General features: G+C 47.0%; 1 protein-coding gene across 1 annotated transcript in view; it reads left to right on the top strand.

Moving 5' to 3' along the window:
• Window positions 1-15,135, top strand: part of LOC140397295 (probable E3 ubiquitin-protein ligase HECTD4) — a 561,188-nt gene that overhangs the window by 386,651 nt on the left and 159,402 nt on the right. Inside the window, 4 exon segments of the mRNA XM_072486148.1 lie at window positions 1,044-1,179; window positions 3,104-3,286; window positions 4,501-4,665; window positions 6,645-6,814. Coding sequence (XP_072342249.1) covers window positions 1,044-1,179; window positions 3,104-3,286; window positions 4,501-4,665; window positions 6,645-6,814 — 654 coding nt within the window.

Below are 15,135 nucleotides of genomic sequence, written 5' to 3'. Positions count from 1 at the left end.
TGAGTTATAATAAATATTAAAGTTCAGTCATCCACCCTTATACTGCTAATCCAAATAGTTCTGGTTTCCAACATTACAAAAACACTTCTACAAAAGTAAAATACTGTGGTTGTTGGAAATTTGAAATAAAAACAAAATGTTGGAAATACTCAACAGGTCAGGTAACAAATGTAGAGAGAAAAATGGTTAACGTCTCAAGTCAATAAGAGGTCAGCAACCTGAAATTCTAGTAAAAATACTGCAGGTGCTGGAAATCCGAAATGCAAACAGGAAATGCTGGAAAAACTAGAAAGTGTTATTTTTTTGAGTCCGTATGACTCTTCAAAGCTAAAGAGAGGGAGAAATGTGATGGATTATGTACTGTATAAGAAGGCATGGAGTGGCTGGAGCAGAGTAGACAGTCAGAGCTAGGTGGGAGCTGGAGCGATTGCAGCAAAGATGTATAGGGCATGAGAGAGGAAGTTTTAATGGAAGTGTGCAGGGCTAAAGAAAGTGCTGATTGTGGCAAAAAGCTATGCTAGCGGAATGTGTTAACAGAATTAGTGGGTAGCACAGTGGTTAGCACTGTTGCTTCACAGCTCCAGGGTCCCAGGTTCGATTCCCGGCTTGAGTCACTGTCTGTGCGGAGTCTGCACGTTCTCCCCGTGTCTGCATGGGTTTCCTCCGAGTGCTCCGGTTTCCTCCCACGGTCCAAAGATGTGCCGGTTAGATAGATTGGCCATGATAAATTGCCCTTTGTGTTCAAAAGGGTTGGATTGCAGGGATGGGGTGGAGGTGTGGACTTGAATGGGGTGCTCTTTCCAAGGGCTGGTGCAGACTCGATGGGCCGAATGGCCTTCTGCACTGTAAGTTCTATGATTCTATGCTAAACACTGTGCCACCATGCTGCCCTTTAAACTTTAATCTTAACTTTAAACTTAATGGTTCCCCGCCAGAATAATTTTGAAACTGGATTATGACATGAATTCTGGATGTTTCCCTTTGATTTTATTTTTTTTTAAACTTGAAAACGTGACACTCTTTGGTTTTTCCTGTCCCTGCAGAACTGACCCAGTCCGACCATTCATTAGCGGCCATGTGGCAAACAGCATGGCAGCAGAGGTGATTGCTCTGCTGCACAACTTACTGATGGCTCCTGAGTTCAGCACTGCCCAGATCTGGACCACCACAGCAGAAAAGGTAAGTAAACCAAAAAGCATGCTCATAGGCCTAGAAGCAAGAATGTTGACTTTGTTTTCCAAATTTTTACTGTTATTGACACTTTGAGCCAGTTAACGATTGTTTTTATGGATCCTCATCTCAGTAACTCTTCTTAAGTCTTTGTGATTTATGGCCTTTTTGCAACAAATTCAGGAAAGTGATATACAATGAGGAAAGGCAGTAAAAGATTTACTGTGAAATTTTATTATCTGCAAAGATGTTTTGAGTTGGTAATTCAACAATAAAAATAATTGAAATTGATTTGAATATCTAATTAATATTTCATAGATCCCCGTGTCTGCGTGGGTCTCACCCACATAACCCAAAGATGCGCAGGGTAGGTAGATTGGCCACGCTAAAATTGCCCCTTAATTGGAAAAATTTTAAGAAAATATTTAATAGACGTTAGTTAATGATCAACCAAAATAGACAGTAATCTGCACTTCCAAGAGAATGCATCGATGCAGTTCTGGTTATTGGTTTTGGGTTGAGAAACAAATTAATGTCTGTCTCCTTGTAATTTTGCTTTTCAGTAATATCACATTTTTCAAATGGGGGAAAACTTGGCTCTTGTGTAAGTGTGATGGGCAGTTGATTGGGTAATCGAAGTAGATCAAGCAATAAAACTCACCAGTTCGACCAAGTACAGGAAAATTTTCAATTATCAGAGTCTCTGTTCTTCTATAGGAGGGTTGTTTTAAGATGGATAATTAAGTTTCTGGTAAGTCTATATTCTTTTGTGGTGGCCTTGAAGCCATCTGCAGCATTTACTTGCACCTTGCCTACTACAGCCCATGTCTCACCACAATGACTTCCAGTACTTTTGACTCAATTTTAGAATGGACTTGATAATTTTATATTTTAGGATTTTTTAAGCAAGAATTTTGCTTTTCAATTCATTAAATGCCAGCTGCCAATTCATTCAATCCCAGTTTTCCATTGGCACACGAGTGTTAGTACTCCTGTCAGCAGAAACAAACTAAATATATGGAGCCATTGAAGCTCAGCTCCGCATTGAGCAACTTCAGCATGATTCTGTTGAGCCTCACAAGACATTGAAGAAGGCGTTAGGACCGGATTCTAGACCATGCTGTTTCTGGAGGTACAGAATGCTAATGTTGAGGTAAAAGCATTCTCATTTGTGACAACAGGCCTTCCTTGTTTGCATGTTCATTTCTGGTGTGCAAATTTTCTTGGATTGCTTACCTTTACATTGTCCTCAGCAACATTATCAGTTTACAGCGTGTCAGTGATATCTAGTTTTATCTCTTGACTGATACTTTGCATTCTGCCATGACTAATGTATGTGCTGGAATGTTGCGCCAGAACTTGCAGCTCAATGTTGACATTGATACCAAATCCCGATCATCTTGAGCCACCTTTAGAAACACTATGTGTCAGAACCTAATCCATTCTCTTCCTGCAAGCCTGCACAGCATGTTCAACTTCTAAGAGTTTCAAATATCTCAGACTACATCACCAACACTTCTACTTCTGTTTCCACATCATTTTTTTGCTGTACATGTATTTTACTACTGCTGAAATTTTCATCCATCCCCAGTGCCACTTGTTACCCCCAAATTTAACATTCCCAATTCCCTCTTCACTGGCCTCAGCTATTGCTCTCAACACAAAATTAAACTTGTCAAGAATGTTGTCCACATCCTATTTTTCTCTGTCTTTTCCCTCTACTCTGGTCAGTGACAATGATCTACCTTCCACATTTAGGAACTCTTCACTTCAAAAGCCTACATAATTATTCACAATCACCTCGACAACCTCCCTCCAGGTCACCTCCATACCCTAATTATAAGTGCCTTGGAGTGTTTTGTTACATTAAAGGTCTTCTATAAATACAAGGTTCATTTTTAAGTGCTTACTGAAATCTTATTTTCCATCTCAGGTTCTGTCACGAGCACTGATGTACATCCCTCAGCTTGGTAAATATGCAGAGAGTGTCCTGGAGAATGGAAGTAGCAGTGGGAGGAAGTTGGCAAAACTGCAGGCTATTGGGCGGCAGGCGGTGGCAGCACTTTGTGCACTTGGGGGCTTCAAAGAGACCATTAAAATAGGATCTGAAGTACAGGTAATCTACCCATTGTCCACAGGGTCTTTTGTATTCATGTGCAAGACCTTTGTGTAAAATTAAATTTTAATGGCAATTATGCATCCAAACTGATCTTGTTTATTTGTGAGTACTTCCAGAATTTCCTGATATTTGAGAGTGATCAATGTTGGCAATGAGGTGATTATCTCTGGTAAAAAAGAGCCTTTTTCTGTGCCTAGGCTCTGTGGGTGAACTGAGGTACACATTAAAGGCAATACCCAAAGTTGAGAAAGCTGTTTTTTTTTTTAAAAAGCCAGGTGGATTCAAGACTTTCACAAAGGTTATAAATTATAACGGTCAAACGGTAATGATGAGGCTGTATAAAGCCATAATCTCAGTTAGCGCATGGTATGGTATTGTGCTCCATGTTGTGGGGAAAAGTTTAGTCTTCAGCGGAGGGTTCAACATAAATATGCAAAGCTGATACTTCCTATGAGGAAATACAAAATATGAAGATTTGAAATATTGGATTGTCTTTTGTCAAAAAAACACTAATTATGGGATGATCTGGTGAAAGTGTTTAAACTTCTAAAAAGGTGGGATGGTGTGTATGGAAGCAGGTTTTTACTGTAGTTGAACCATTAAGAAAAGGGGGCATCGAGAACAGATTAAATGTAAGAATTTAGAGCAGAGGTCAGGAGAAACTTGTACACAATTATGAGGCTGTACAATTCACTTTATGAATTACCAGTTGAGACAGAAAGTAGGTCACTTTATATGTTGGATTAGATCAGTGAAGATCATTAAGAGTTATGGAACTAAGACAGCTAAATAGTGTTGGGAGTATGGATCAGCTACGATCTAATTGAATGGTAAAACAGATCCAATGGGGTGAATAGCCTCCTGTTTCTATGAAGTAAAAGGGCTTGAGGGATAAATTGGAACAGGGTTTCTAAATTTGATTTGTACTTGTTTGTGCGGGAGAGGGAGGCTGTCGCTACTGACATCAAATTTTGTCGTGTGGCCTTTTTCTGTGTTGTAAACTTTGAGACCAGGAAGAAATAAACCATGATCTAATTGAATGGCAGAGCAAGCTCGCAGGGTTGAATTGCCTACTTCTGCTCCTAATTCCTATGTTCTTAAACTTCTAAACCTGTAAAATAAAACTGGGAATGCAACATTGTTTTGTTTGCCTTAATCACTTAAAATGTCATTGCTTTCGTTTTTGGACATGAGTTAATGTTTTCTCTTAGGTTTCAGGGAAGGGGATATCTGGAAGCATTGGAGTGGTGACCTCTATTAATGAGCAAGAAGGGATTGCCACAGTCCGACTCCCCTTGTCTGATTTTCGAAAGGCTTCCAAAGCATCAGACACAGTGACTGTTCCAATATCAAGACTGTGTAATCCACGATGTGAGGTTAGTTGTTTACAGAAACCAGATGTGGACTGGGGCTGCTGCTATCGTGAAATGGCCACCATTTAAGGCAGCGCTTCCCAATCCATTTTCTACGGTGACCCTATTTTAATGCTTCACACTTGGTGCAACCCCACAGTGAAAGTTAGGGTGTGATGGGAAGAGTATATTTAAGCAGGGTGGAGGTTCAAGCAGCAGGGATACAAGCACAAGAAACATCTTAGATACATTTTGGAGGCTGGGGAGTCAGCAATTGGGCCTCAGAGCTCATTAGACAGGCAAAAAAAAATTGCTCACATTGAGAGAGACTTCACAGCCAATCCCCAAGAGTGTCAAATTTGAGTCTCTGACCATTGCTGCTTTGGAGTTTGCGACCCACTGTTTGGGAACTACTAATTTTAAGTTGTGTGGAAATATTGGCCTAACAATGATCTGTTCATTGTTGTATTGCTGCATGGTTTTGACCAATGAATGAATTCTGGTGTACTTCTATGGTGCCTACCTTCCACTAGACACAAATTGGTCTGCCAGACTTCAAATGATATCCTGCATTTATATCTTGTATTGCAAGTTCTTACTCTTGCTAGAATTATCTTCTACCACTGATTTGCATTGTGTGCTGGCATCTCTCAGTTACATTGTTAGGGATCACATTCTTTAATCCCCTTCATCTCATTTATTTGGATATGTTAATGATGATGAGGTGGTGAAGCTGTTCTGGTCCCCATCTCTCTCCTCTTCTCACGATATGCCCCCATCCCCCAATAGAAATATGGTTTATTTAAATGTCTTCTTAATCCAGGATGATGTAAACAATTGAAAACACATATAATGTGTTTCATGATTTGTGCAGGAAGATTTTTGAACAATTTGTGCTCTGTGCTGCTTTGATTAATTTGAGTCCTCCGTCAGCCCCAGATTAGTAAAATAAGTCCCGAAGTAATAAGATTTTGAACATGAGCTCATGTTTTCTCACCAACACGGTGGCACAGTGGTTAGAACTGCTGTCTCACAGCACCAGGGACCCAAATTCAATTCCGATGATGTGTGATTCTCTGTGTGGAGTTTGCACGTTCTTCCTGTATCTACGTGGATTTCGTCCGGGTGCTCCGGTTTCCATCACAGTCCAAAGATGTGTAGATTATGTAAACTAGCCATGCTAATGTTGTCCAAAGGTTAGGTGGGGTTATGGGGAAAGGGGCGGGGGATTGGGCCTAGGTAAGGTGCTCTGTCGGAGCAAAGGCCGGTGCAGACTCGATGGGCCAAATGGCCTCCAGCTGTGCTGTAGGGATTCTTTGATTATGGTTTCAACTGGGGATTCATCACGTGCATTCCTAGTTTAAGCAACAAACTGGTACAGCAACAGGTGGATTCCTAGTTTAAGCATCACGTGCATTCCTAGTTTAAGCAACAAACTGGTACAGCAACAGGTGGATATTGGTTGATTTTGAAGCACTTATAAGGTATAGAATAGAAGATAGAGGATCAGTGCAGAAGGAGACCATTCGGCCCATCGCGTCTCCGACCCTCTGAAAGGATACCTACCTAGAGTCGGGGCCCCACCATATCCCCTTAACCCAGTAACCCAACCTAACCTTTTGGACACTAAGGGCAATTGATCATGGCCAATCCACCTAACCTGCTCATCTTTGGACTTTGAGAGGAAACCGGAACACCCAGACACGGAGGTGAAAAGTACAAACTCCACAAGGCCAATCACCCGAGGCGGGAATTGAACCCGGGTCCCTGGTGCTGCGAGGCAGCAGTGCTAACCACTGTGCCACCCTCCCTACTGTCTTGATTGCAGTTCATTGTATGCTGTTGAGAGGGAGGAGAAATAACATGGGAAAGCAAATGGGGGGAAAGTAGTGCCCCAGAAATGTTGATGGGCTTAGTTGTTTTAATAAAAACCATAATAAAAATTGCAATCCCTTAACAGTTGTACCTTAACATTTGTGTTTAATCTTTTATGTACTTTTTAGGCCTTGCCTTTGCATAAACTGTCCATCACTGAGAAAGTAGTCCAGGCAGTTCAGTCCATGTTGCTTCCACAGGAAGGGAGTCTCTCTATTCTGACCTCACTCCCTGCAATTGGTGATGGCTCCACTCCTGTGATGGCAGTTGTACGACTTGTAGCTGAAATAAGGACGAGGTAATGTAACCTGGGTTAAGTTATATCTTTTGTTGCATCTTTCCCCTGCTCTCTGCTGATTTTAAATAACGGCTGGAATTCTCCGAGCATTGGGATTCTCTGTTCCCGTGGCAGCGCAGCCTCACCTGCAGGTTTTCTGGCAGCATGGCGTGGCTTCAGTGGGAATCCCATTGACAAGTGGCGGGATGAGAGAATCCCGCCTCCAGTGCCGAGAAACACATGGCCAGGGTACCGGAGAATCCAGCCCAAGTTTTTTCGTGAAAAAATTTGTTGTGCTGTATTCTATAAATCTTTCCTTCTCAAATTTCATAACAGACATCATTTAGAAGGGAAGAATATGCTTGAAGATCTCAATGATGATGGTTGGCAGGAACATAACTGTGATCTGTAAAATGCGTTTTGAATATATGCAATAACATCTTGATGAATTGGATGTTTTGGGCCTAGAATCACTGTATTTAAGTGATTTCTGCGCTATGTATTTAGACTTTATAATTGGTCTGAGGTGCCAGTTGCCAAGTCAGATTTTCTGAAGCCGTGTGTATTTCCAGTAACTTTGATTGAACAAATGATCAACTGTCTTGCCTGAAGTATCCTTCAGATCCTATTGCATCTGTAGCAAGGATGCTAAAATGTTAGCCTAGTCAGCGAAGCCCACATCCCTTGAAAGAATAAATTTAATAAGCTGATATTTTATGCCTGTGGTAGTCTGTGTAGAGGTATTACGGTACCTGGTAATGCTGGAACACAATTGGTAGATATTGTATGTTTCCTATCGGTCAAGCTGTATGGTAGCCCTGCCCTGCAAGGCAGGGTATAAGAGCCCGTGCCACCCCAGCAGCCTTCTTGCTGTACCTGAGCTGCTGGGGGAAACATTTAGCTTATTAAAGCCTTCAGTTGGACTACAACCTCGCTTTAGTGGTCATTGATCGTGCATCAATTTAATAAGCTAGATTTAAAAGGATGGAGGTCCGAATCAAGCCGGAGTGTCTGCAACTCAGCCCCCATGCGGCACACTCAGCGGCAACCATCAAGCACTGGCTGGCGTGTTTTAACGGATATCTCGGAATGGCCAAAAACGCACCCACGGGAGAACAGAAATTGCAAGTCCTGCACTCGAGGGTGATCCCGGAAATTTACACCCTCATCAAGGACGCGGACGACGTCGATGCAGCAATGGAGCTGCTAAAAGGACATTATATTCGCCCGGTAAACCAGGTCTACGCCCGACATCTGCTAGCAACGAGGCGACAGATCCCTGGGGAATCGCTGGAAGAATTCTACCGTGCGCTCCTGGTGTTGGGGAGAAACTGCAGCTGCCCGCAAGTTCCGGTGAGCGACCACACACAAGTTCTGATCCGGGACGCTTTCGTGGCAGGTATGTTGTCCTCCCAAATCCGCCAGCGATTGCTGGAAAAAGACACCCTAGGCCTCAAGGAGGCACAGGCCCTTGCAGGCTCCCTAGATGTGGCCTCCCGAAACGCCCGCGCTTATGTTCCCGACGGCGCGGCAGCCCCCTGGGCAGCGTGGAACCCCTCCGCAGCCGGCACCGAGACATCTCCCATCCCCCCACAAGCTTGTGCTGCAAGACGGCCTGGCAACCCCGGGGGGCCCTGCTGCTACTTTTGCGGGCAGGCCAAGCACCTCCGGCAGTGCTACCCGGCCCGCGCATCCACCTGCAAGGGATGTGGTAAAAAAGGCCACTTTGTGGTGGTATGCCAGGCCCGTGCGGTTGCCGTGATCTCTGGTGGTGAATGCGGACTGCCACCTCAACCCTCTCCACGGTCCCCGTGCGGCCAGCGGGTGCCGCCATCTTCCTCCTCCAGGGCCATGTGCGACCAATGGGAGCCGCCATCTTGGATGGACTCCCAGGACCCCAGCTCGGCTGACTGCACACCGCCCGAAGAGAACACTCAACTGCTGCGTTTAGCCTCGGTGACCCTGGACCAGTCCCGGCCTCGAACACTCTCAACTGCTACAACAACAGTACTAATCAACGGGCACGAGACGTCCTGCTTAATCGACTCTGGGAGCATGTAGAGCTTCATACACCCCGACAAGGTTCTCTCCCCATCCACCCAGTTAACCAAAAAATCTCCCTGGCCTCCAGTTCCCACCCAGTAGAGTTAAAGGGGTTTTGTGTAGCAAACCTCACGGTCTAGGGAAGGGAGTTTAAAAATTACCGGCTCTATGACCTTCCCCACCTCTGCGCGGCCACACTCCTAGGGTTAGACTTCCAGTGCAAACTCCAAAGTCTAACTTTCAAATTCGGCGGCCCTATACCCCCTCTCACTGCCTGCAGCCTCGCGATCCTCAAGGTCGATCCGCCTTCCCTGTTTGTGAACCTCACCCCGGATTGCAAACCCGTCGCCACCAGGAGCAGACGGTACGGTGCCCAGGATCGGATCTTTATTAGGTCAGAGGTCCAAAGGCTACTGAGGGAAGGAGTCATTGAAGCTAGCAACCGTCCCTGGAGAGCTCAAGTAGTGGTGGTAAAGACCGGGGAGAAACATAGGATGGTCATCGACTACAGTCAGACCATCAACAGGTTTACGCAGCTGGACGCGTACCCTCTCCCCCGCATATCTGACCTGGTAAACAGGATTGTGCATTACAAGGTCTTCTCCACGGTGGATCTTAAGTCCGCCTACCACCAGCTCCCCATCTGCACTAGTGACCGCAAATACACTGCCTTCGAGGCTGATGGGCGGCTCTACCACTTCTTAAGGGTTCCCTTCGGTGTCACCAACGGGGTCTCGGTCTTCCATCGCGAGATGGACCGAATGGTTGGCCGGTACGGTTTCCGGGCAACATTCCCGTTTCTCGATAATGTCACCATCTGCGGCCATGACCAGCAGGACCTTGACACCACCCTCTGAAAATTCCTCCAGACCGCAAAGATCCTTAACCTTGCGTATAACAAGGATAAATGAGTGTTTAGCACCGACCGCCTAGCCATCCTCGGCTACGTAGTGTGAAATGGAGTTATAGGCCCCGACTCTGAACGCATGGGCCCCCTTATGGAGTTCCCCCTCCCTCACTGCTCCAAGGCCCTGAAGCGCTGCCTAGGGTTTTTCTCTTACTATGCCCAGTGGATCCCCAACTATGCGGACAAAGCCCGTCCCCTAATCCAATCCACAGTTTTTCCCCTGTCGATAGAGGCCTTCAGCCGCATCAAAGCAGACATTGCAAAGGCCACGATGCACGCCATCGACGAGTCCCTCCCCTTCCAGGTCGAGAGCGACGCGTCTGACGTAGCTCTGGCGGCCACCCTCAACCAAGCGGGCAGACTCGTGGCCTTCTTCTCACGTACCCTCCATGCTTCCGAAATCCGCCACTCCTCAGTAGAAAAGGAGGCCCAGGCCATAGTAGAAGCTGTGCGACATTGGAGGCATTACCTGGCCGGCAGGAGATTCACTCTCCTCACTGACCAACGGTCGGTTGCTTTCATGTTCGATAATGCACAGCGGGGCAAGATAAAAAACGATAAGATCTTGCGGTGGAGGATCGAACTCCAGGCAGTAGTGAGGAAGACGCTGGACGAACTATACACAGTAATAAACAACTACGAAACAGAACACCCGGAGGCCTTGTTCATCGTGGCTGGAGACTTCAACAAGGCCAACCTCAAGAGTGTACTGCCAAACTTCCACCAGCACATCTCCTGTCCCACCAGGGGCGACAACACTCTTGACCACTGCTACTCAAAAATCAAGGGCGCCTACCGTTCCATCCCCTGACCGCACTTTGGGAAATCAGACCATAAGACGGTGCTCCTTCTCCCGGCATACAAGCAGAAACTCAAGCGGGAGAATCCAGCTAAGAAGGTTGTGCAGTGCTGGTCCGAGGAGACAGAAGAGCTCTTGCGTGCTTAGAGACAGTGGACTGGTCCATATTTAAGAACTCAGCGACCAACTTAAATGAGTATGCCACCACAGTCACAGACTTCATCAGCAAATGTGTGGACGACTGCGTGCCAAAGAAAGCAGTACGTGCGTTCCCCAACCGGAAACCATGGCTCAATCGCGAGATTGACTCCCTACTGAAGGACAGATCTGAGGCGTTCAAGGCAAACTACCCTGACCTATACAAGAAATCCAGTTACGACCTCCACAAAGCCATCCGGAATGCCAAGAGAGAATATCAAACCAAGCTAGAGTCACAGACATACTCTCGGCGGTTGTGGCAAGGACTAAACAACATAACGGGCTACAAAGCGAAGCCGAACAGTATCTCTGGCATCAGCGCACCCCTCCCCGATGATTCTATGCTCGGTTCGAGCAGGTAACCAACAATCCGCTGGCGAGTGCCCCAGCAGCCCATAATTCACCCATACCCACCATCACAGCTTCCGAAGTCAGATTGGCCTTCCTGAAAGTGAACCCTCGGAAGGCGACGGGCCCAGACGGGATCCCTGGTCGTGCACTCAGAGCCTACTCGGACCAGCTGGCAGAGGTATTCACGGCGCGGTACCAAAGAAGAACCAGGCAACGTGCCTCAATGACTACCGACCAGTAGCCCTGACTTCAGTCATAATGAAGTGCTTCGAGAGGTTGATCATGAAGCGCATCACCTCCATACTCCCAGAACGCCTTGATCCACTGCAATTCGCATACTGCTGCAACCGGTCCACATCAGACACCATTTCCCTGACACATCCTTAGAGCATCTCGATAACAAGGATTCCTACATTAGACTCTTATTTATTGACTACAGCTCCGTCTTCAACACCATAATCCCAGCCAAGCTCTCATCAAAGCTTCAAAACCTAGGACTTGGCTCCCCACTCTGCAACTGGATCCTCGATCTTCTGACCAACAGACCACAATCAGTAAGAATGAACAACAACACCTCCTCCACGATAGTCCTCAACACCGGCGCCCCGCAAGGCTGCGTACTTAGCCCCCTACTCTACTCCCTGTACACACACGACTGAGTGGCAAAATTTGTTCCAACTCCATCTACAAGCTTGCTGACGATGCGACCATAGTGGGCCGGATCTCGAATAACGACGAGTCCGAATACAGGAGGGAAATAGAGAACCTAGTGGAGTGGTGTAGCGACAACAATCTCTCCCTCAATGACAGCAAAACTAAAGAGCTGGTCATTGACTTCAGGAAGCAAAGTACTGTACACACCCCAGTCAGCATCAACGGGGCCGAGGTGGAGATGGTTAGCAGTTTCAAATTCCTCGGGGTGCACATCTCCAAAAATCTGTCCTGGTCCACCCACGTCAACGCTACCACCAAGAAAGCACAACAGCGCCTATACTTCCTCAGGAAACTAAGGAAATTCGGCATGTCCACATTGACTCTTACCAACTTTTACAGATGCACCATAGAAAGCATCCTATCAGGCTGCATCACAGCCTGGTATGGCAACTGCTCGGCCCAGGACCGCAAGAAACTTCAGAGAGTCGTGAACACCGCCCAGTCCATCACACAAACCTGCCTCCCATCCATTGACTCCATCTACACCTCCCGCTGCCTGGGGAAAGCGGGCAGTATAATCAAAGATCCCTCCCACCCGGCTTACTCACTCTTCCAACTTCTTCCATCGGGCAGGAGATACAGAACACGCACGAACAGACTCAAAAACAGCTTCCCCACTGTTACCAGACTCCAAAATGACCCTCTTATGGATTGACTTCATTAACTTCATGTATGCTTCATCCGATGTCAGTGCTTATGTAGTTACATTGTATATGTATTTTCTTTTATTCCCTTTTCTTCTCATGTACTTAATGAGCTGCTCGCAGAAAAATACTTTTCACTGTACCTCGTTACACGTGACAATAAACAAATCAAATTCAACTCTCCATCTACAACTACGAGATCTTGTATCGTCCCGGGAAGCTAAACGAGCCTCCTGATGCCCTGTCCCGCGGCACATGTGTCAACGCACAAGTGGACCGCCTCCGAGCCCTCCACGAGGACCTCTGCCACCCGGGGGTCACTCGCTTCTTCCACTTTATCAAGACCCGCAACCTGCCCGACTCCATCGAGGAGGTCAGGACAGCCACCAGGAATTGCCAAATCTGCGCGGAGTGCAAACCGCACTTCTACAGGCCAGTGAAAGCGCACCGGATAAAGGCTTCCCGTCCCTTTGAACGCCTCAGCATGGACTTCAAAGGCCCCCTCCCCTCCACCGACCGCAACACGTACTTCCTGAACGTGATTGACGAGTACTCCCGGTTCTCATTCACCATCCCATGCCCGACATGACCGCAACCACCGTCATCAAGGCCCTCCATAGCATCTTTACACTGTTCGGGTTCCCCGCTTACATACATAGTGATAGGGGGTCCTCCTTTAAGAGCGCCGAACTTCGTCAATCCCTGCTCAACAAGGGCATCGCCTCGAGCAGGATGACCAGTTACAACCCACGGGGTTACGGACAGGTAGAGAGGGAGAACGGAACGGTCAGGGAGAACGGAACGGTCTGGAAGACCGTCCTCCTGGCCCTACGGTCCAGGAATCTCCCAGTCTCCCGCTGGCAGGAAGTCCTCCCGGATGCCTTCCACTCCATCCGGTCACTGCTTTGTACCACGACCAACCAAACACCTCACGAACGTCTCCTTATCTTCCCCAGGAAGTCCTCTTCTGGGACCTCGCTCCCGACCTGGCTGGCAGCTCCCGGACCCATCCTGCTCCGAAAACACGTGCGGGCGCACAAGTCGGACCCGTTGGTCAAGAGGGTCCATCTTCTCCACGCTAACCATGACGGCCGACGAGATAGGGTCTCCCTACGAGACCTGGCGCCTGCCGGATCCCCACGCACACCCCAGCCACCAGTCCCACCCTCCCTCCCACCGGTGCACCTTACAGGAGGATCGGTCCTTCCGCCGGCCCCCCCAACGCACCCCGCAGACGCTCCCTTCCCAGGTCAACCATTTTCCCCACCAGCGCCGCCTAGGGGTGTTGAAGCTGCCACAGTGATCGAGGCCACGCTCCCGGAGTCACAGACGCCCGAGTCTCCATCGGCGTCACCACTCTACTACAGTGGGACTTCGACAATCACAGAGTACGACCAGGGCCCCTGATCGACTGATTGCTTCATTTTAAAGTGTATTTAGTTAATTCTGAATCTGTAAATAGTTACAAAACGCTGTACGGAGGTATTACGGTACCTCCATAACTAATTTCTACCAGGTTACCATGTTGTAATATCAAGCCGGACTCTCTTTTAACAGGGGGTGAATGTGGTAGTCTGTGTAGAGGTATTACGATACCTGGTAATGCTGGAACACCATTGGTAGATATTGTATGTGTCCTATTGGTCAAGCTGTATGGTAGCTCCGCCCTGCAAGGCGGGGTATAAGAGACCGTGCCGCCCCAGCAGCCTTCTTTCTGTACCTGAGCTGCTGGGGGAAACATCTAGCTTATTAAAGCCTTCAGTTGGACTACAACCTCGCTTTAGTGGTCATTGATCGTGCATCAGTGCCAAAACCTCAATAACCTTTGAACTCCAACCAATAAAATTATTGATCCTTTGAAGGACAATAGCTATCCTGCATGTTTAATTCCAGATCATGTCTGTGAAGGCTTATGCCGTTTCATTGTCAAGAGGTTAATTGATCAGCAAAAAGCACCTGTTTTAAATCTGAAGTAGACAGCCAAGTAATTGAGGCGAAACCTCCGTGTCCCTGATCCCTGCCTTACTATCTCAGCTATCTGTAGTGAAAACTGGGGCACCCACGTTAAGTCCATCAGAGACCTGAGCATATTGGATCAGTGCTTTTTAGCTCACCCAATATGTTTATAAATTGTATATGGCAGTATATTATTCAATTAATTTACTGTTAACAGTTCTGATTGTAGTGTTGCTTGAGGATGCATGGCTTTTTAAAAAAAATAATTATCTTTATTAAAGTTTTCAGAAAATATCAACAACAAAATGTAAAAGGAAATCAATAGAATGAAATACCAAACAAAATAAAACAACCCAGTGCCCCCCTCCCCCCTATACATAAATAATAAATTAACACCTGCCGAAACACATAGCAAACATAGCAAATATATACACCCCCTCATCCCCCAGTATAGACAAACAAAAATAACCCCCCCCCGGGGCTGCTGCTGCTAACCATTGTCCACCGTTCTGCCAGCCTGAAAAACCCTTGCACCGATCCCCTTAAGGCAAATTTCACCCCCTCCAATTTAATAAACCCCGCCATATCGTTGATCCAGGATTCCACGCTTGGGGACCTCGCATCTTTCCACTGAAGAAGAATCCTTCGCCGGGCTACCAGGGATGCAAAGGCCAGAATACCGGCCTCTTTCGCCTCCGGCTCATCCTTGTCCTGGTCTTGGGTACCCTGT

Source organism: Scyliorhinus torazame, chromosome 1 (assembly GCF_047496885.1).
Source record: "Scyliorhinus torazame isolate Kashiwa2021f chromosome 1, sScyTor2.1, whole genome shotgun sequence".
NCBI lineage: Eukaryota > Metazoa > Chordata > Chondrichthyes > Carcharhiniformes > Scyliorhinidae > Scyliorhinus > Scyliorhinus torazame.
Note: the sequence above shows the minus strand (reverse complement) of the source record. Positions and strands in the feature narration are given on the sequence as shown.